We start from the raw sequence: 21450 nt of genomic DNA on the forward strand, positions 1-21450 counted from the left end.
AAAATTAAGGTGGATAAATCCCCGGGACCTGACAGGGTGTTCCCTCGGACCTTGAAGGAGACTAGTGTTGAAATTGCAGGGGCCCTGGCAGAAATATTTAAAATGTCGCTGTCTACAGGTGAGGTGCCGGAGGATTGGAGAGTGGCTCATGTTGTTCCGTTCTTTAAAAAAGGATCGAAAAGTAATCCGGGAAATTATAGGCCGGTAAGTTTAACGTCGGTAGTAGGTAAGTTATTGGAGGGAGTACTAACAGACAGAATCTACAAGCATTTGGATAGACAGGGACTTATTAGGGAAAGTCAACATGGCTTTGTGTGTGGTAGGTCATGTTCGACCAATCTATTGGAGTTTTTCGAGGAGGTTACCAGGAAAATGGATGAAGGGAAGGCAGTAGATATTGTCTACATGGACTTCACTAAGGCCTCTGACAAGGTCCCACATGGGAGGTTAATTAGGAAAATTCAGTCGCTAGGTATACATGGAGAGGTGGTAAACTGGATTAGACATTGGCTCAATGGAAGAAGCCAAAGAGTGGTAGTAGAGAATTGCTTCTCCGAGTGGAGGCCTGTGACTAGTGGTGAGCCACAGGGATCAGTGCTGGGTCCATTGTTATTTGTCATCTATATCAATGATCTGGATGATAATGTGGTAAATTGGATCAGCAAATTTGCTGATGATACAAAGATTGGAGGTGTAGTAGACAGTGAGGAAGGTTTTCAGAGCCTGCAGAGGGACTTGGACCAGCTGGAAAAATGGGCTGAAAAATGGCAGATGGAGTTTAATACAGACAAGTGTGAGGTATTGCACATTGGAAGGACAAACCAAGGTAGAACATACAGGGTTAATGGTAGGGCACTGAGGAGTGCAGTGGAACAGAGGGATCTGGGAATACAGATACAAAATTCCCTAAAAGTAGCGTCACAGGTAGATAGGGTCGTAAAGAGAGCTTTTGGTACATTGGCCTTTATAAATCAAAGTATTGAGTATAAGAGCTGGAATGTTATGATGAGGTTGTATAAGGCATTGGTGAGGCCGAATCTGGAATATTGTGTTCAGTTTTGGTCACCAAATTACAGGAAGGATATAAATAAGGTTGAAAGAGTGCAGAGAAGGTTTACAAGGATGTTGCCGGGACCTGAGAAACTCAGTTACAGAGAAAGGTTCAATAGGTTAGGACTTTATTCCCTGGAGCGTAGAAGAATGAGGGGAGATTTGATAGAGGTATATAAAATTATGATGGGTATAGATATAGTGAATGCAAGCAGGCTTTTTCCACTGAGGCAAGGGGATTAAAAAACCAGAGGACATGGTTTAAGGGTGAGGGGCAAAAAGTTTAAAGGGAACATTAGTGGGGGCTTCTTCACACAGAGAGTGGTGGGAGTATGGAATGAGCTGCCAGACGAGGTGGTAAATGCGGGTTCTTTTTTAACATTTAAGAATAACTTGGACAGATACATGAATAGGAGGCGTATGGAGGGATATGGTCTGTGCGCAGGTCAGTGGGACTAGGCAGAAAATGGTTCGGCACAGCCAAGAAGGGCCAAAAGGCCTGTTTCTGTGCCGTAGTTTCTATGGTTCTAACTTGTCTAAATACCTCTTAAAGATTGCTCTCATATGTGCTTCTACCACCTCCTTTGGCAGTGTGTTCCAGACACCTACCACATTCTATGTGAAACAAAGCCTGCCTTGCAATCCCTTTTATATCTTTCCCCTCTTACCTTAAGCATAAGGTTTACAGTATTTGACATTTCTATCCTACTGAAAAAAGACTGACTACGCCCCCTGCTACACCCTTCTGTAAGACACCAATGGATTTATCTCAGCCTTTTAAATTGTTTTAAGGGGTGTGGAGGGACGAGTGGAATTCCACTCCTGAGGTGTTCAACTCTGCTGCCATGATCTCCAATACAGAGTAGAAGAAGCTGTATGTCTCCTCTGATAGTCTTACCAACAGTTCAGTCCAAGGTGCTATTTTGGAGTTGTTAGGAGTTACTATGCACTCTGCAGTGGTTTGAGTTTAGAACTGACATTCCTAACAAATCCAGCTGTAATGGCATATCATGCAAGGTTAATTGTATGACTCTAAATCAACAAGGTTAAACAACTACAAATACAGAAAAGGCCCATAAATTATTTCACCTTTCCTTTAGTTCATTCAAGATCAAGATTCAAAACTGTTTAATGTCGTTTCCTATACTCAAGTGTAAAGGAGAATGAAATAATTGTTACTCCGGATCGACGCAGCACAAAAAGACCCACAAAAGATCACAAAAATGATAATAAAAAAAAGCCAAAAAAAAACCATAAGATAGCTTATATGCATTGGTTGTATGTCCATAAAGTGATGCCAGGCACAGGTGTGTCTATACGTAAGGTGACTGACAGGAATTAATAAAGTGGTGGTGGTTGGGGTGTGGAGGAGCGGGTTAGTGCGTGGAAATGTAAATCAGCCTTACTGCTAGAGGAAATTAACAGTTTTTCAGTCAGGTAGTCCTACATTGCCTCCTCCCTGATGGGAATGGAACAAACAGTCCATGAGCAGGGTGAGTGGGATCCCTTTTTCAGGCATCTTTCTGTATATATTTCCTTGGTGGACAGCCTGGTGGCAGTGATGTGCTGGGCAGTCTTTACTACCCGTTGTAGAGTTTTCCTGTCCGCTGCAGTTGAGTTTCCATACCAAGCAGTGATGCAGCTTGTTGGGATGCTCTCTACTGCGCATCTATAAAATGACATGAGTATGAATGTGCAAAGTCCAGTTCTCTTCAGCCTCCTCAGAAAGTAGAGGCTTTCAGCTTTCCTGACTGTGTAGGATGTGTTCTGGGACCATGTGCACTCCCAAAAGTTGGAAACCGCTGCTGTGCCTCTGATATAAAGCTGGGGAATGCAAGTGACTTCTACCCACTGTGTTGCTGATATTTATTATCAGGATTTTTTATTGAATGGATTTAATTACAAGAGTCAGGTTAGCCTATATAAAATTGGCTTTTGCTCCCATCTTTTTTTTTAAATAGCGATACACCTCATCTCTTGCCTGCAGGAAGCTACCAACTCTCAGTTATTTTTTGGTTACGGATTCCCAGAGCTTTCCAGTACACAAACACTCAGCTCAGACCATCTCCATGATTTAATCAAAAACTGATCCCCACATCCCCTTCATTTACATCACTTATGTGGAAGATCGGTTGGTGCAGGGAAACTCTTTAGAAGCACCACATGGCATAAAGTTAGAATATACAGAACTAGCACCAAAGAATAAAAATGAATGGAGCAGGTCATTTTCTAATCTGATCAATTCCTTCTCTGAGTTTCACTGTGAGCAAAATAACCAACTAGCCTCTCATTCAGTACAAATGATGGACTGACTGGAGATAATTTGAAATATTTAAAAAAAATCCAAGTGGCAGAATAAAACAGTTAATACAAGAATCAGCATCAACTGATTTCTTTAAGTTGTGCAGTGGATAATGGCACAGTCTAGGATAAACCTACATGCCCGAGGCTACATTTCTGCTATGCTTTTGTTCATTTTTACTGGGCTGCAATGGTTATCTTCAATGTTCCTTGTCTAGAGATGGGGAAAGCAAGTTGGAGATGAATTTGTGTAGAGAAAAGCCAAGGCTGGTATCATCTGACCCAGCTTCCACTGTCAAACACCCATCAACATTCACTGCCTTGCACTCTTTGGTGAAGAAAACTTTTTTTTGAAGAGTGGATTTAAACACCAGAAAAGAATCATTGCTTTCAGAAGTTGTAGAGCACATAATTATCTAGTCATGAATCTAATTTCAGTAGTAAAATTGCATGAGTGTTACTTTATTAGCCTCAAATGACACACTTCTTGGTTACCAAGGACATCATAAACACTGTGTAAAGAACCGCTTTGAAACCACAAAAAGGACTGATTGGACTGCTGGCTACTATTCGTTAAATCCTAAAAATTCTAATTTAAGTATTCTGAATATAGCTAAACTCACCCACCCTAAGGTACAGTTGTAAAACCAAAATCAACAGTGAAAGTAAATAGCATTTTCTTTTACAGACTAAATGCAGAGGATACTAACTAATAGGAAACATTTGACTAATTTGTCTAATAATTGCTCTCTCAAGAATTTCTACATTATGATTAGCCAGTGGAATTTCTTACATATATCTTGGCTACCTGTACAGTGGGTAACCAAAGATAATCAAGTGAGAATTATTTTTGGATGCGTGAATATTTTCAGCCTGAAAGCTGCGCACACAAGTAACACAATCAATGCAATGCAACAAAGATACCTGTTCAGTAATCTATTTAGGGAACAATCAGGAGGTTGGCGGCTGGAACGTTCAGGGGAATGTGAACCTGGACTTAGAGAAGGTTGAGATGGTGACGTAGTATGGTAACATTTGCTGTGTCGGCGAAGATCCTGAACCGCACTTTCCCTGCAAAATTACATTGAGTGTTTTTAATTAGCAAAAAGCAGCACAACATTTATGTTTCCATTGCCAAAAAGAATGTAAAAACTAACACGAGTATAATTTGGAGCAGTTAACTTTACAATATTCTGTTTAACAAATAAATTAGGCAGTGATGCTCTGCTGAGGATTAACTAAACGGTTTATGATGAAACACTCTTTACAAGGGAGCTCCTCCAAGGGGTTTTGTGAAGTAAAGACAAGTGTTTGGCCTAGATTTTCTGTGCTACAGAATAACGGGGAATGGAGCATCTCATCTTCTACTCTGCTCACTTCCTTCTCTGAGTTTCACTGCGAGCAAGATAACCAACTAATCCCTCATTCAGAACAAATGATGGACAGACTACAGGTAATTTGAAAAGTTACAAAAAATATCCAAGTGGCAGGATTAAACAGCTATCACAAAAATCAGCTTTGATTGATTCTATGCTGTGATAACATTAAAGTCAGGACAGTGCATAAACCTACATGCCTGAGGCTGGATCTCGGCTGTGTTCATTTTAACTGGACTACAATGGTTACCTTCAATGAACCTTGGCTCGGGATAGGAAAAGCAAGTTGGAAGTGAATTTATGTAGGGCGAAGCCAAGAATATTCTCATCTATCCCAGCTTCCACATTCAAACATATATCCCTACTTACTGCCTTGTAGGACCAAACCTTTTTTTTAAAGTGTGGATCAGAAGTTGTAGAGTATATCATTATCTACTCATGAATCTAATTTCAGTAGTAAGATTGCATGAAAATTACCTTATTAGTCTTATTGACACACTTCTAGGTTACCAAGGGCATCATAACCTCAGTGGAAATATTAAGGGAGGTGCTGTTGTAGTGTGGTGGATTGACCTCTACCTTACTGAGGCCAGGCAACAACTCTCAAACATCTCCTCTTACTTACCTTGAAGAGGTAAGGAGCACCAGGCCATTGTCACCCGCACCATCACTGACATTAACTCTGGGAATCTCCCACCTACTGCCACCAACCTCATAGTTCCCTTATCCTACCTCATTCCTAAGATCCATAAACCTGCCTGTCCAGGTAGACCCATTGTTTCTGCTTGCTCCTGCCCCACCGAACATATGCAGATTTTCTCTTGACCACATGGAGAATTGTTTTGAAACCACAAAATGGACCGGCTGGACTGCTGGCTGCTATTTGTTAGATCCTAAGTATACTAATGTATTTAAATATCCTAAATACAGCCAAACTCTCCTGAGCTTAGTTATAGTAGAACCAAAACCAAATGAGTAAGTAAATACCATTTTCTTTAACAGACTAAATACAAACCATACTAACTCTAACTGATAGGAAACATTTGATTAAACTGTCTAAGTGATGAAATCTATTAGCATTTGATAGACGGGAACTGATTAGGATTAATCAACAGAGTTTTGTGCATGGTGGGTCATGCCTAACCATTTTAAAAACATTTTTCGAGGTGGTTTCCAGGAAAGTTGATGACGAAAAGGCAGCGGATGTTGTCTATATGGACTTTAGCAAGGCCTTTGACAAGGTCCCACAAGGCAGGTAGTTCAAGAAGGTTCAGTTGCTTTGCATTCAGGATGAGGTTGTAAGTTAGATTAGACATTAGCTTCACCAAAGAAGCCTGAATGGTAATAGACAGTTGCCTCTCTGACTGGAGGCCAGTGTCTAGTGGTGTCCTGCAGGTGTCAGAGTTTGGTCTGTTGTTATTTGTCATCTATATCAACGATCTGGATAACCTGGTGAACTGGATCAGCAAGTTGGCAGATGATACCAAGATTGGAGGTGTAGTGGACAGTGAGGAAGGCTATCGCTGCTTGCAGCGGGATTTGGGGCAGATGGAATTTAATGCACACAAGTGTGAGGTGTTACCAGGGAATGAGTCACACAGTGAACGGCCGGGCACTAAGGAGTGCAGAAAAACAGAGGGATCTGCAATACAGGCCCATCATTACTTGAAAGTAGATAGGGTTGTAAAGAGAGATTTTGGCACATCGGCCTTCATAAATCAAAGTAGTGAGTACAGTGTTTTGGAATGTCATGTTAAGGTTGTAAGTAAGACCTAATTTGGAGTATTGTGGGCAGTTCTGGTCAGCTATCTACGGGAAAGATGTCAATAAGATTGAAAGAGGACAGAGAAAATTTACAAGGAAGTTGCTGGGACTTGAGAGCCTGAGACCTGGGACTTGAGCAAAGGTTGAATAGGTTAGGATTTTATCCTCTAGAGCACAGAAGAATAAGGGGAGATTTGACAGGGGTATACAAAATTATGAGGGGTATAGATAGAGAAAGTGCAAGCAGGATATTTTCACTGAGGTTGGATAAGAATAGAACTGGAGATCATGGGTTAAGAATAAAAGGTGAAATGTTTAAGGGGAATATAGGGGGAAACCACTCAAGAGGGTGGTGAGAGTGTGGAATGAGCTGCTAGTGTAAGTGGTGGACGCAGATTTAAGGGATGCTTGGATGGGAGGGATATGGAGAACTATGGTCCAGGTGCAGGTCAATGGGACTAGACAAAATAATATTTTGGCAAACTAGATGGACTGAAGGACCTGATTCTGTCCTGTAGTGTCTTATAACACTAGTCAATGACCCTAGTTGTCATCTCTCAAAAAACTTCCGCATTGTGTTTAGCTGATGAATTTCTTAAACTCAACTTAGCTACCTGTTGAGTGAGAATGATTTCTGGATGCATGAATACTTTCAGCCTGAGAGCTCACACACAAGTAACATAATCAATGTAATGCAACAAAGATACCTGTTCAGTGATCTATTTAGAGAACAATCAGGAGATTGATGGATGGAATGTTCAGGGGAATGTGAACCTGGAGTTAGAGAAGGTTGAGGTGGTGACGTAGTATGGTAAGGGTTTCCGTGTCGGCGAAGTTCCTGAACTGCATATTCCCTGTAAAATTACATTCCAAATGTTTTTAATTAGCAAAAAGCAGCACAACACTATGCCTCCATTGCCAGAAAAAGTGTAAAAACTAACACAAGTATAACTTGGAGCAGTTAACCTCACTGTATTCCGTTTATCAAACAATTTGGATAGTAATACTCTGCTGAAGATCAACTAAACTGTTTGTGGTGAAACTCTTTTGAAGAGAGCTCCCCACGAGGGGTTTTGTCAAGTAAGGGCAATTGTTTTGCCAAGATTTTCTGCTTCAATCATTACTACCTTGCAATTTCCCTATTATATGGTGATAGTAAGGAAAGCCATGGGCTGCTAAGAGAATGAGATTAACAGAACAGTTAATGCAAAAGTCCCCCCTATTTAAGAATCTTCACCACCACTAGCATCCATGCACAGAATTACATTCCTGCCATATCTACGTGAACAAACCGGGATGTTCCAGTTTCTTCTGAAACTTAGAGCACCATGCCTCAATGCACATAGTTGCAGAGGAACTATGGACAAAATGCAGGTAAACTGGACTTGTGTAATTCAGTACAATGGAACTCGGACGTGGGGGGGTCTGCTGCCATATTCTGTGCTATACAAGTCCATTATTCTATCACCCAAAGGTATCAGCTGTGTAGAAATGGCTGCTCCTGGACGTCTCTGGCCTCTGCAGATAATGCAGATCACAGAGTCAGCGACTGCATGACTGACATATGGAATGGGGATGGGTTTGCGGCTGGATAAGGTCATGAGAGATCATCAGATGGATTAGTTATACATCAGGTATTTGACTGGTAGGTAATGGCACGTAGAGAGAAAATAACATTGTAAACACAAAAATCTACCTGGAAGAAGACGGATACCTTGGACACTCTATTGATGGTTCAGGTTAGGGGAGAGGTCTTTAACCATTGCCATGCTCAAGAGAGCTCCAGCAACAAATGGACCTTCTATTGGCCTTCTAAGCACAGGGGTGTGGGTGGCCCTGAAGTATATAGAGATCACTGTGACAGAGAGAAAAATAAAGCAAAATATGCACTTGCCTTTCAAATCGCTCAGTATCCAACTGCCTCTTTGCCATTTCTAATTCTGTTTCTAGCACAGTTGTCTTGCTCCTCAGCTGGGATATTTCACGGCATTGAGAAGTTCTGCCAAAAAAAATATTAAATATATAAACCTTGAAGATAGCACAGAGGAACAACAGTCAGGGACATAAGCAAAATCAGGTGGAGAATAGATCCCTGAAGGATCAATGGGAGATGGATCAGATCTTAAATGAAAGACTTCTGTCTGTTAGTTGCTGCAGAGAAGGTCATGGAAGCTTGGGGAAATCAGTAAAGAGAATGGTGATATCCTGAAACATATCAATATTATGAAAGAGGAGGTGCTGACAGCCTTTAAGCACATAAAGGCCTAACCAAGAGTAGCTGAGGACGTTGTGAGAAACAAAGGAATGAATAGTTGGAGCCCTGGCAGAGATTTTAGTACTTTCCTTAGCCATGGGTAAGGTACCATAAGAATGGAGGATGGCAACTAAGGATAGCCATGAAGCTGTGCTTTTGTTTAAGAAGTGCTGCAAGAACAAGCTGGTGAACTACATGCCACAGACGCCTAATATCAGTGGTGAGAAAGTTGCTGGAGGGGATTCTGAAAAGCTGGATCTACCAGCATTTGGAAAGTCAAGGACTCTTAGCGATGATCAGCTTGGCTTTGTACATGGAAAGTAGTGTCTTGAATTTGAGTTTTTTTTTGAAGAGGTGACCAACAGGATTTACGAGGGTGGGATAGTAGACATTGAGTACATAGACTGTAGCAAGACTTTTGAAAAGATCCCACATGATAGGCTTGTCTGAAAGGTTAAATCCTAATGCATCAAGAATGAACCAGCAAACTAAATACAAATTGGCTTGGTGAAAGGAGTTGGATGATGGTAGTGGAGGATTGTTTTTCAGACTGGAGGCCTGAGATCAGTGGTGTGCTGAATGGATTGTTACTGGGTCCCTTGTTGTTTTTCATATACAGTAGGTTAACAAATTGGATAAGAATGTGGGTGGCATGGATAGTAAGTTTGCAAATGAGACCAAAATTTTTGTTTTGGTAGGCCATTAGAAACTGTTCTCCTCGGATCAAAGGAGGCTGAAGACTGACAATAGAGGTATATAAAATCATGTAGGGCATAGAAAGGTAGGTGGACACAGCTGTCTTCCCATGGAGTCTCAAACTACAGGAGATAGGTTTATGATGAGAGGGGAAAGGGTTAAAGGGGATCTGAGGGGCATGATTTTCACACAGAGGATGGTGGGTATATGAAAAACGCTGGCAGAGGAAGTGGTAGAGGCAGGTATTGCGAGCGAGTGAGATTAATTCAGGAAGGCACCTTGATCAGTTGGTATGGATGAGCTAGGTTGAATGGCCATTTTCCACAGTGTATACTGTAACAGTAACAATGTTAAATCTGGATTCCGAGTTATTTACTCTCACTAAAATCGTTTCTAATAGAACTGACATTTTAAAGTCAGAAGTAACTCAATTATTAAAAAAAAGAGCATTCCTTTCCAACTTTCTTCACACGGTGTAACAGTTCAAAATGTTAATTCTGTGCAAACACATAAAAATTGGAGGAATTCAGCATCCATGGGGTGGGAATAAATGTTGACATTTCAGGCCGAAACCCTTCATCAGGACTCAGTTTCACTTTCCACATATGCTGCTCAGCTCGTTGAGTGTTACCTGTTTTACTTTAGGGCAGTGATCCCTTTTGCCTATTTGACTGCTGTATGCTGTACGACAAAAATGGTAACAAAATATTTGGATCAAGCTATGATGGTTCAGAAGTGTGCCACAATAAATACTGCAGGATCAGGCTGAAAGAAAATATTGGACCAATTTAGGAAGACTTCCCAAATGACAGTTCTACGACAGGTTACAAAGGAGCTCTGCCATATATAGTGCCTTGTAAAAGTATTCAGCTCCCAACCCTTTGTCCACATAAATGAGTATTATAAACAGTAATTTTGAAAATTTCGATTTGTGAATCACATGCTCCTTTTTTCCCCATAGTAGAGCCTAAAAACAGAGAAAATTGTAAAGCATGAAGAACTAAAATTCAAAAACTGAAATATCAGCAGTTCAAAAGTATTCACCCCCCTCCCCCCCCGGCTCAGTACTTGGTTGAACCACCTCTTGCAGCAATTACAGCCAGAGGTCATTTTGGATAAGTCTCTATTAGTTTTGCTCAACGTGATGGAGCAAGATTTGCCCATTCCTCTTTGCAAAATTGCTCAAGCTGTGCCAGGTTAGTTGAGGAGCAGCAGTGGACAGCAATCTTGAGGTCTTGCCAGAGATATTTGATTGAGTTAAGGTCAGGACTCTGACTAGGCCACTCAACGACCCAAATTTTCATCATCTGAATCCACCCCATGGTTGCTTTGGCAGTGTGCTTAGGATTGTTGTCCTGTTGAAAGACGAACTTCCTCCCCAGTTTAAGGTTTTTGGCAGAAGCTATCAGGTTTTTTATCCAGGATCCCTCTGTATTTAGCAACATCAATTCAGACCAGATTTCCAAGTTCCTGCTGCTGAAAAGCACCCCCATAGCACGATGCTACCTCCACATTCTTTATAGTAGGGACGGTACCTGGCTGATGTGAGATATTCGATTTATGCCACACATACCGCTTAGTGTTGAGGCCAAAAAGTTCAACTTTAGTCTCATCTAACCACAAGACCTTCCTCCACATCTCTACAGTATCTTCTAATTGACTCTTTGCCAAGTCTTCAAGGGCAAGGATATGCCTTTTTTTTTAGCCAGGACTTCTTCCTTGTCACTCTTCCACAAATACCCTTTTTGTGCAATAGTGGAACCATCCATGAACCCCATCTGCAGATGCAGTCACAAACCTACAGTTCACTCAGATTGTTGGCATCACAGTAGCCTCTCTTACAAGTACCATTCTTCTCCAGACACTAAGTTTAGAGGGGTGGCCTGATCCAGGCAGTGTGGCTGTGATTTCGTATTTTTCCCACTTTTTCCACAATGGGCTGCACGGAGCTCCACAATATGTTCAGTGCCTTTGAGATGGTCTTGTACCCTTCCCCAGATTTGTGTTTCCCTATTATCATTTCCCTGACTTGTCATCAATCCTCTTTTGTCTTCATTTTGGTTTGGTCTGTTGAAAATCTACCATACCATAAGGAGCAGTGGAGGTATAATTTGTCCATCTGTGCTGATCACCCCATCCTTGACTAAGCTGTTCCATCGTGAAAACGATCTGTTATGAGTTAACATGATGCTTTCAGATCAGGTCCTGCCTCCGCCGCACTGCTCAGGGGTACAGGGGCTAGCGACCCTTGTGCCTGTTTTTGTGTTCTATCTCCGAGCAGCAGTGAACCATCTGATTGGCCTACCAGAGTTCTCTTGGGGAACTAGTTGACTTGATCAGCATTTCCGATCTGGCTATTGTTCACGATTGCACTTAATTAAAAAAAAATACTGTTGGATCTTACAGAGAGAGGGGGTACTTATTCCTATGAATTAATTGAAAACAGGTGATCCTACAAATTTCTACATCAACGAATTGGGTCAGTTGGTAAGCTTATACCTGAGGAGGGTTAGCATAGTAATTACAAAGGGGTGAACACTTTTTGGTTTTTAACTTTTAGTAAATTGTTAGCATGTTTTGGAATATTTCTTTTGATTTGACATGATGCACAAAGTTCTGCAGATTAGCTCAAATAATCCTACTTTAATATATTTTAAATTTAGGAAATGAGACAGTAAAATGTGAAAATAGTCGTGGGGGCTTCAAGACACTAACATTTTCACATTCTCTGACCTTTGAGGTAATCAGAAATATTTTGACTTCTCAAAAAAATCAATATACTAAACTGTTATTATCAAATTTGTGTAGATATGCATGAGCTTTTTTTAAAAAAGATTTTTAAAGATGATATTTTTAAAGACTTGCTTTCTTGAACCCTGATCTGAAAATTTACCATTACCAAGAATCTTCCAACAGTTTTACTCAGAATTTACCAAGAATCATTTATGAATACTTTTCCTTAAAAGTGGAAATGTGCTAAATGTCCTCTGTGTTGTATTTGTTAGTTCAGGCAGAGGACTTTCAAGGAAAGAGTGGGCAAGATTAAAGCAGGAGTACTTAACACTATAGACGTCCTGCTTGATTATTATAGGCATCCGTTAGTCTCATGAGACCATGGATTTGCACCTTGGAAGGTTTCCAGGGCTCAGGCCTGGGCAAGGTTGTATGGAAGACCAGCAGTTGCCCATGCTGCAAGTCTCCCCTCTCCACGCCACCGATGTTGTCCAAGGTAAGGGCATTAGGACCCATACAGCTTGGCACTGGTATCGTCGCAGAGCAATGTGTGGTTAAGTGCCTTGCTCAAAGACACACATGCTGCCTCAGCCAAGGCTCGAACTAGCGACCTTCAAATCACTAGACGAATGCCTTAACCACTTGGCCACGCACCAACACCTTGATTAATTTGCAGTACATATTAAAAATTAGATATAATTTATGAAAAATTTCCCTTTAAAGTGTGGCAGAGCAACCACTAACATTTGATGTCTGTAGCACATTTGATAGTTTAAAAAGAAGGGATCTGCAGTTGACAATATTCTTCTGCAAAAGGGTGAGTGAGAGAAAAACAGCAAGTTTGTTATCCATGATAATTCTGGAGAGTCCCTGGGAATAGAATTCAACGGTGAGAGTTGGTTGAACAGCTTAACAATACTCTTAACAGTCAGGTATACAGATGAAGAATGGCTATTTCCTAATGGAACTGTGCCAATGCAATTTCCTGCAATTTTCAACAAAAGAAGGGAAATAACTCCTTAAAAAGAAAACTACAGTCATCAACCTTCCACCTTAGAAGTATTATACACTTTACTTTAGATGAAGGAGGCAGCCTATGTAGTAAATAAAACCCTACAGTGAAACTGAAAGAGGTCAATGGATTTGGCACTTAATATATCCCACTACCTTGGGCACTGAACATCGCTCTCCATATACTTTCTATTGCTCTTTCCCACTTATCTCACGTTACCAAAACTCACATCTTTAAAGCAGATCTCCATGAGACATAGGTGTGGCTGACAACACTAGCAGTTAGCATCTAACACAAATTGCACTCTACTGAAAAGACAGTTACAAGTCTGCCACATTAAAGTGTCTAAAATCACATTCAGGTGGATTTTCTTACTTGATGATATCAGTGAGGCAGAAGTTAGAACATAGAACACAGGAAATCTACAGCACAGTACAGGCCCTTCGGCCCATAATGCTGGGCTGAACATGACTCAGATCACGAAGGCTGCGAGTGACGGCTGATTTTCGGAGCCAAGGCAGTTTTCGCCACTCGGGGTAAAAGGCAAGACTGCGCAAGCACGTGACATCAGCCAGTACAGCATGAAAGGTTTAAAAAGAAGACCGCCATATCCAGTGGGCAGCAGAGTGATAGGGCTTTGGCTCAATGGGCTTAGGCGGTAACAGGACAAGGCAAGGTAGGTCTACTGGTGTTATTTGTAGAAAGGAGGAAGTATGTGTGTGAGGCCAGTTTTCTGTGCTCGATGTCAGATGTGGGAGGTCCTGGAGTCTCCCAGCCTCCCGGACGGCCATATCTGCACCCGGTGTGTCAAGCTGTAACTCCTAAGGGACCGAGTTAGGGAACTGGAGATGCAGCGCGATGACCTTCGCCCAGTCAGGGAGAGCGAGGAGTTGATAGAAAGGAGTTATAGGCAGTTGGTCACACGGGGGCCACGGGAGACAGACAAGTGGGTCACAGTCAGGAGGGTGAAGGGGAAGAGTCAGGTGCTAGAGAGTACCCCGTGGCTGTACCCCTTGACAATAAGCACACCTGTCTGAGTACTGTTGGTGGGGACAGCCTACCTGGGGGAAGCAACAGTGGCCGTGCCTCTGGCACAGAGTCTGGCCCTGTGGCTCAGAAGGGTATGGAAAGGAAGAGGAAAACAGGAGTGATAGGGGACTCCATAGTTAGGGGGTCAAACAGGTGATTCTGTGGACGCAGTAAAGAAACTTGGATGGTAGTTTGCCTCCCGGGTGCCAGGGTCTGGGATGTTTCAGATCGTGTCCAAGATATCCTGCAGTGGGAGGGAGAATACCCAGAGGTCGTGGTATATATTGGTACCAATACTTGAAAAAAGATTACAGGGAGTTAGGAAGGAAGTTGAGAAGCAGGACCACAAAGGTAGTAATCTCGGGATTACTGCCTGTGTCACGCGACAGTGAGAACAGGAATAGAATGAGGTGGAGGACAAATGCGTGGCTGAGGGATTGGAGCAGGGGGCAGGGATTTAGATTTCTCGATCATTGGGACCTCTTTTTGGGCAGATGTGACCTGTACAAAAAGGACAGGTTGCACTTGAATCCCAGGGGGACCAATATCCTGGCGGGAAGGTTTGCTAAAGCTACTGGGGAGAGTTTGAACTAGAATTATTGGGGGGTGGGAACCGAACTGAAGAGACTGGGGAAAAGGAGGTTGGCTCACAAGTAGAGAAAGCTTGTAGACAGTGCGAACATGAGGATAGGCAGGTGATAGAGAAGGGACGCACTCAGACCGAAGGTTTGCGATGTGTCTATTTTAACGCAAGGAGTGTTGTGAACAAGGCAGATGAGCTTAGAGCATGGATCAGTACTTGGAGATATGATGTGGTGGCCATTACAGAGACTTGAATGGCTCAGGGACAGGAATGGTTACTTCAAGTGCCAGGTTTTAGATGTTTCAGAAAGGACAGAAAGGGAGGCAAAAGAGGTGTGGGCGTGGCACTGTTAATCAGAGATAGTGTCACGGCCGCAGAAAAGTTGGACGCCATGGAGGGATAGGTCTACTAAGTCTCTATGGGTGGAGGTTAGGAACAAGAAGGGGTCAATAACTTTACTGGGTGTTTTTTATAGTAACAGGGCTATCAAGAAGCAGATAGGGAAACAGATCCTGGAAAGGTGTAATAATAACAGTTGTCCTGTTGGGAGATTTTAATTTCCCAAATATCGAATGGCATCTCCCTAGAGCAAGGGGTTTAGATGGGGTGGAGTTTGTTAGGTGTGTTCAGGAAGGTTTCTTGACACAATATGTAGATAAGCCTACAAGAGGTGAGGCTGTACTTGGTTTGGTATTGGGAAATGATCCTGGTCAGGTGTCAGATCTCTCAGTGGGAGAGCATTTTGGAGATAGTGATCATAATTCTATCTCCTTCACAATATCATTGGAGAGAGATAGGAACAGACAAGTTAGAAAAGCGCTTAATTGGAGTAAGGGGAATTATGAGGCTATCAGGCAGGAAACTGGAAGCTTAAATTGGAAACAGATGTTCTCAGGGAAAAGTACAGAAGAAATGTGGCAAATATTCAGGGGCTATTTGTGTGGACTTCTGCACGGGTACGTTCCAATGAGACAGGGAAGTTATGGTAGGGTACAGGAACCGTGGTGTACAAAGGCTGTAATACATCTAGTCAAAAAGAAAAGAAAAGTTCAGAGAGCTAGGTAATGTTAGACATCCAGTAGATTATAAGGCTAATAGGAAGGAGCTTAAGGAGGAAATTAGGAGAGCCAGAAGGGGCCATGAGAAGGCCTTGGCGGGCAGGATTAAGGAAAACCCAAAGGCATTCTACAAGTATGTGAAGAGCAAGTGTGACAGTGGGAAAGTACGTATGGAAGCAGGGGAAATAGCAGAGGTACTTAATGAATACTTTACTTCAGTATTCACTATGGAAAAGGATCTTGGTGATTGTAATGATGACTTGCAGCAGACTGAAAAGCTTGAGCATGTAGATACTAAGAAAGAGGATGTGCTGAAGCTTTTGGAAAGCATCAAGTTGGATAAGTTGCCGGGGCCAGATGAGATGTACCCCAGGCTACTGTGGGAGGTGAGGGAGGAGATTGCTGTGCCTCTGGCGATGATCTTTGCATCATCAATGGGAACAGGGGAGGTTCTGGAGGATTGGAGGGTTGCAGATGTTGTTCCTTTATTCAAGAAAGGGAGTAGAGGTAGCCCAGGAAATTATAGACCAGTGAGTCTTACCTCAGTGGTTGGTAAGTTGATGAAGAAGATCCTGAGAGGCAGGATTTATGAACATTTGGAGAGGTATAATATGATTAGGAATAGTCAGCATGGATTTGTCAAAGGCAGATCGTGCCTTACAAGCCTGATTGAATTTTTTGAGAATGTGAGAAGACATTGATGAAGAAGGAGCAGTAGATGTAGTGTATATGGATTTCAGCAAGGCATTTGATAAGGTACCCTATGCAAGGCTTATTGAGAAAGTAAGGAGGCATGGGATCCAAGGGGACATTGCTTTGTGGATCCAGAAATGGCTTGCCCACAGAAGGCAAAGAGTGGTTGTAGACAGGTTATATTCTGCATGGAGGTCAGTCACCAGTGGAGTGCCTCAGGGATCTGTTTTGGGACCCTTACTCTTCGTGATTTTTATAAATGACCTGGATGAGGAAGTGGCGGGATGGGTTAGTAAGTTTGCTGATGACACAAAGGTTGGAGGTGGTATGGATAGTGTGGAGGGCTGTCGGGGTTACAGCAGGACATTGATAGGATGCAAAACTGGGCTGAGAAGTGGCAGATGAAGATCAACCCAGATAAGTGTGAGGTGATTCAATTTGCTAGGTCAAATATGATGGCAGAGTATAGCATTAATGGTAAGACTCTTGGCAGTGTGGAGGATCAGAGAGATCTTGGGGTCCGAGTCCATAGGACGCTCAAAGCAGCTGCGCAGGTTGACTCTGTGGTTAAAAAGGCATATAGTGTATTGGCCTTCTTCAATCGTGGAATTGAATTTAGGAGCCGAGAGTTAATGTTGCAGCTATATAGGACCCTGGTCAGCTTCTAGCAGAAGTGGTTGAGGCAGGTTCGATGTTGTCATTTAAAGTTAAATTGGATAGCTATATGGACAGGAAAGGAATGGAGGGTTATGGGCTGAGTGCAGATCAGTGGGACTAGGTGAGAGTAAGAGTTCGGCACGGACTAGAAGGGCCAAGATAGCCTGTTTCCGTGCTGTAATTGTTATATAGGACCCTGGTCAGACCCCACTTGGAGTACTGTACTCAGTTCTGGTTGCCTCACTGCAGGAAGGATGTGGAAACCATAGAAAGGGTGCAGAGGAGATTTACAAGGATGTTGCCTGGATTGGGGAGCTTGTCTTATAAGAATAGGTTGCATGAACTCGACCATTTCTTCTTGGAGTGATGGAGGATGAGAGATGACCTGATAGAGGTGTAAAAGATGATGAGAGACATTGATCGTGTGGATAGTCAGAGGCTTTTTCCCAGGGCTGAAATGGTTGTCACAAGAGGACTCAGATTTAAGGTGCTGGGGAGTAGGTACAGAGGAGATGTTGGGGTAAGTTTTTTACTCAGAGAGGTGAGTGCGTGGGATGGGCTGCCGGCAATGGTGGTGGAGGCGGTTACGATAGGGTCTTTTAAGAGACTTTTGGATAGGTACATGGAGCTTAGAAAAATAGAGGCCTATAGGTAAGCCTAGTAATTTCTAAGGTGGGGACAAGATCGGCACAGCTTTGCAGGCCAAAGGACCTATATTGTGCTGTAAATTTTTTATGTTTCTATGTATTTACTTTAGAAATTACCTTAGGTTACCCATAGCCCTTTATTTTTCTGAGCTCCATGTACCTACCAGGAGCCCCTTCAAACACCCTATTGTATCCGCCTCCACCACTGTCGCCGGCAGCCCATTCCATGCATTCACCACTATCTCCATAAAAAAAACAACTTGCCCCTGACATTTCCTCAGTACCTACTTCTAAGCACCTTAAAACTGTGTCCTCTCGTGTTAGTCATTTCAGCCCTGGGATAAAGCCTCTGACTATCCACATGATCAAAGTCTCTCATCATCTTGTACAGCTCTACCAGGTCACCTCTCATCCTACGTCACTCCAAGGAGAAAAGGTCAAGTTCACTCAACCTATTCTCATAAGGCTTGCTCCCCAATCCAGGCAACATCATTGTAAATCTCCTCTGCATCCTTCCTATAGTTTCACATCCTTCCTGTAGTGAGGCGACCAGAACTGAGCACAGTACTCTAAGTGGGGTCTGATCAGGGTCCTATATAGCTGCAACATTACCTCTCAGCTCTTGAACTCAATCCCATGGTTGATGAGGTCCAATACACCGTACGCTTTCTTAACCACACAGTCAATCTGCGCAGCAGCTTTGAGTGTCCTATGGACTTGGACCCCAAGATCCCTCTGATCCTCCACACTGCCAAGAGTCTTACCATTAATGCTATATTCTGCCATTATATTTGACCTACCAAAATGAACCACCTCACACTTATCTGGTTTGAACTCCATCTGCCACTTATCTTGGATAAGTTCTTACAAAAGATGCAGTAGTTTTTTATAAGCCATTTCTGAGTCAACTTGATTTACAAAATCATTTTTTTATTACCCAAATTTAAATTCCCACACTAGCATAGTTGGTTTCAAACTCGTGTCTCTGAATCAATGGTCCAGATGTTTGGTTGCTGGTCCAGCAACTTATACACTGTACCGCTGAATTTATGATGTCTACCTTTCTACCATGTATTCAACTGATTCCAAAACTCGTCTCGTCAAAGTCTGACCTTCCACCCTCCAAACAATATATCCAAAGTTCTGCTGAGTTAGTTCTAGTTCACTCTCCAACCTTCACTTTAATGTTTATAACTTATCTATCAATCCTTGGTTTTTCTATTCTCAATTGTGAGTTGTCTCACTCTTCAATTCTGTAACATGCTGCGGCCTTATAAGGCTCTACGATAATTAAAAACTTTGTCCCTTAATTTGGCCTAATTTTATGAAAGCTAAACTTAGATTTTACGATAGTGCTCAAATTTTGGGGAGAGTAGGATACAATAAATTTGAAGTAGTTATGTGTTCTAATTTGTTTGGATCTGGAAAGTAATGTTACAATCACCAAGACTTTGGTCATATTGACGATTTAAAAAATGGCAGGAAAATATAAGTTTTTTTTATAAATAGCAGAATATAGAAAGGCAGAAGATTGGAGTTAAGCTGATGTCTCCTTTGAAGACTTCAGGGGGGAAATAGTTTCAATGAATTCCCCTGCTGTAATACCAATCTTAAGCTTCTTGATCCTCAAAGGTAATTAAGCAAACATAAATACAACATCTTGTTTATCTTACAGTTCCAGTGCTTAACAGAAAATTAAAATCTATGCTTTCAACTCTGCTACACAACTAAATAAAAGAATCTGAATATCAAACTGACACTATCCTATCATTTTCTCATTTGGCTAATCACATCATAGCAAAAATTGAAGAATTGAGAGAGGGATCAGGAAAGCTAACTTAAAAAGACACCTCCAGGAAACAAAGAGTTCACATCTTATGGATGATGCAAAAATGCAGTACGTACAGTTTACTTTCTGCCAAGGAAAGCTTATCTTTAGAGAGGTGAAGTTCAGTCTCTTTCTCTTGAGTGACTATTTGGCTTTGGATCTTTTTCTCCCGATTAGATGCCAACAAAGACTCCAGTTTTTTTATTGTAGTTCTCTCACTGGAAAGCTGATTCCTTAAAAGCTCTATTTCAGTACGGGCTGATTCAAGTTCACTTAGAACCTTACAGAAGAAAAGTAAATATCATTATATTTTTGATAAGAAGGGTATAAACATATTTTAAATTCTTGGCTAAAGCTGAAAGTACTAATTGGGCAATGCTAAACGAGCTGCTTAAAGGGATAATAATGCAACAGCAAAATAATTACAGATGCTATTTTCTGTGTAAGATTTGTGAAATTAATCCTTTTTGCACTGGGGGTAAGTCGCCTACTTTGGCTGTTGGTTACACGATAACTTTTAGGTTAATGTGCTGCAAAATGCTACTATTCTTTGATTGCTGGTCAGATGCAAATTTTTCTTTTCAATCTAATTGTATTTGTAGAATGTTTGCGAGATGGCTTTTTAGAACAGCTTGTTGTTGAGCCCACTAGGGGATCGGCTGTACTGGATTGGGTATTGTGTAATGAACCGGAGGTGATTGGAGAGATTGAGCTGAAGGAACCCTTAGGAGACAGTGATCATAACATGATTGAGTTCACTGTGAAATTAGAAAAAGAGAAGCCGAAATCTGATGTGTCGGTGTTTTAGTGGAGTAAAGGAAATTACAGTGGCATGAGAGGGGAACTGGCCAAAGTTGACTGGAAAGAGACACTGGCAGGAAAGACGGCAGAGCAGCAGTGGCTGGAGTTTATGCGAAAAATGTGGAATGTGCAAGACAGGTATATTCCAAAAAAGAAGAAATTTTCGAGTGGAAAAAGGATGCAACCGTGGTTGACAAAAGAAGTCAAAGCCAAAGTTAAAGCTAAGGAGAGGGCATACAAGGAAGCAAAAATTAGTGGGAAGACAGAGGATTGGGAAGTTTTCAAAACCTTACAAAAGGAAACCAAGAAGGTCATTAAGAGAGAAAAGATTAACTATGAAAGGAAACTAGCAAATAATATCAAAGAGGATACTAAAAGCTTTTTCAAGTATATAAAGAGTAAAAGACAGGTGAGAGTAGATATAGGACCGATAGAAAATGATACTGGAGAAATTGTAATGGGAGATGAGGAGATGGCAGAGGAACTGAACAAGTATTTTGCATCAGTCTTCACTGAGGAAGACAGCAGGATACCGGACACTCAAGGGTGCCAGGGAAGAGAAGTGTGCGCAGTCACAATTACGTACTCAGGAAGCTGAATACGCTAAAGGTCGATAAATCTCCTGGACCAGATGGAATGCACCCTTGTGTTCTGAAGGAAGTAGCTGTGGAGATTGCGGAGGCATTAGCGATGATCTTTCAAAAGTCGATAGATTCTGGCATGGTTCCGGAAGACTGGAAGATTGCAAATGTCACTCTGCTATTTAAGAAGGGGGCAAGGAAGCAAAAAGGAAATTATAGACCTGTTAGCTTGACGTTGGTGGTTGGGAAGTTGTTGGAGTCGATTGTCAAGGATGAGGTTACAGAGTACCTGGAGGCATATGACAAGATAGGCAGAACTCAGCATAGATTCCTTAAAGGAAAATCCTGCCTGACAAACCTATTACAATTTTTTGAGGAAATTACCAG

At 41.9% G+C, this 21450-nt stretch overlaps 1 protein-coding gene across 1 annotated transcript in view; it reads right to left on the bottom strand.

Annotated features, from left to right (window-relative positions):
• Positions 1-21450, bottom strand: part of LOC140200684 (testis-specific gene 10 protein-like) — a 115454-nt gene that overhangs the window by 8199 nt on the left and 85805 nt on the right. Inside the window, 4 exon segments of the mRNA XM_072264250.1 lie at positions 4276-4422; positions 7199-7345; positions 8386-8490; positions 19759-19961. Of these exon segments, the coding sequence (XP_072120351.1) occupies positions 4276-4422; positions 7199-7345; positions 8386-8490; positions 19759-19961 (602 nt within the window).

The sequence above is a fragment of the Mobula birostris genome, chromosome 7 (genome assembly GCF_030028105.1).
Source record: "Mobula birostris isolate sMobBir1 chromosome 7, sMobBir1.hap1, whole genome shotgun sequence".
In the NCBI taxonomy this organism is placed as follows: domain Eukaryota; kingdom Metazoa; phylum Chordata; class Chondrichthyes; order Myliobatiformes; family Myliobatidae; genus Mobula; species Mobula birostris.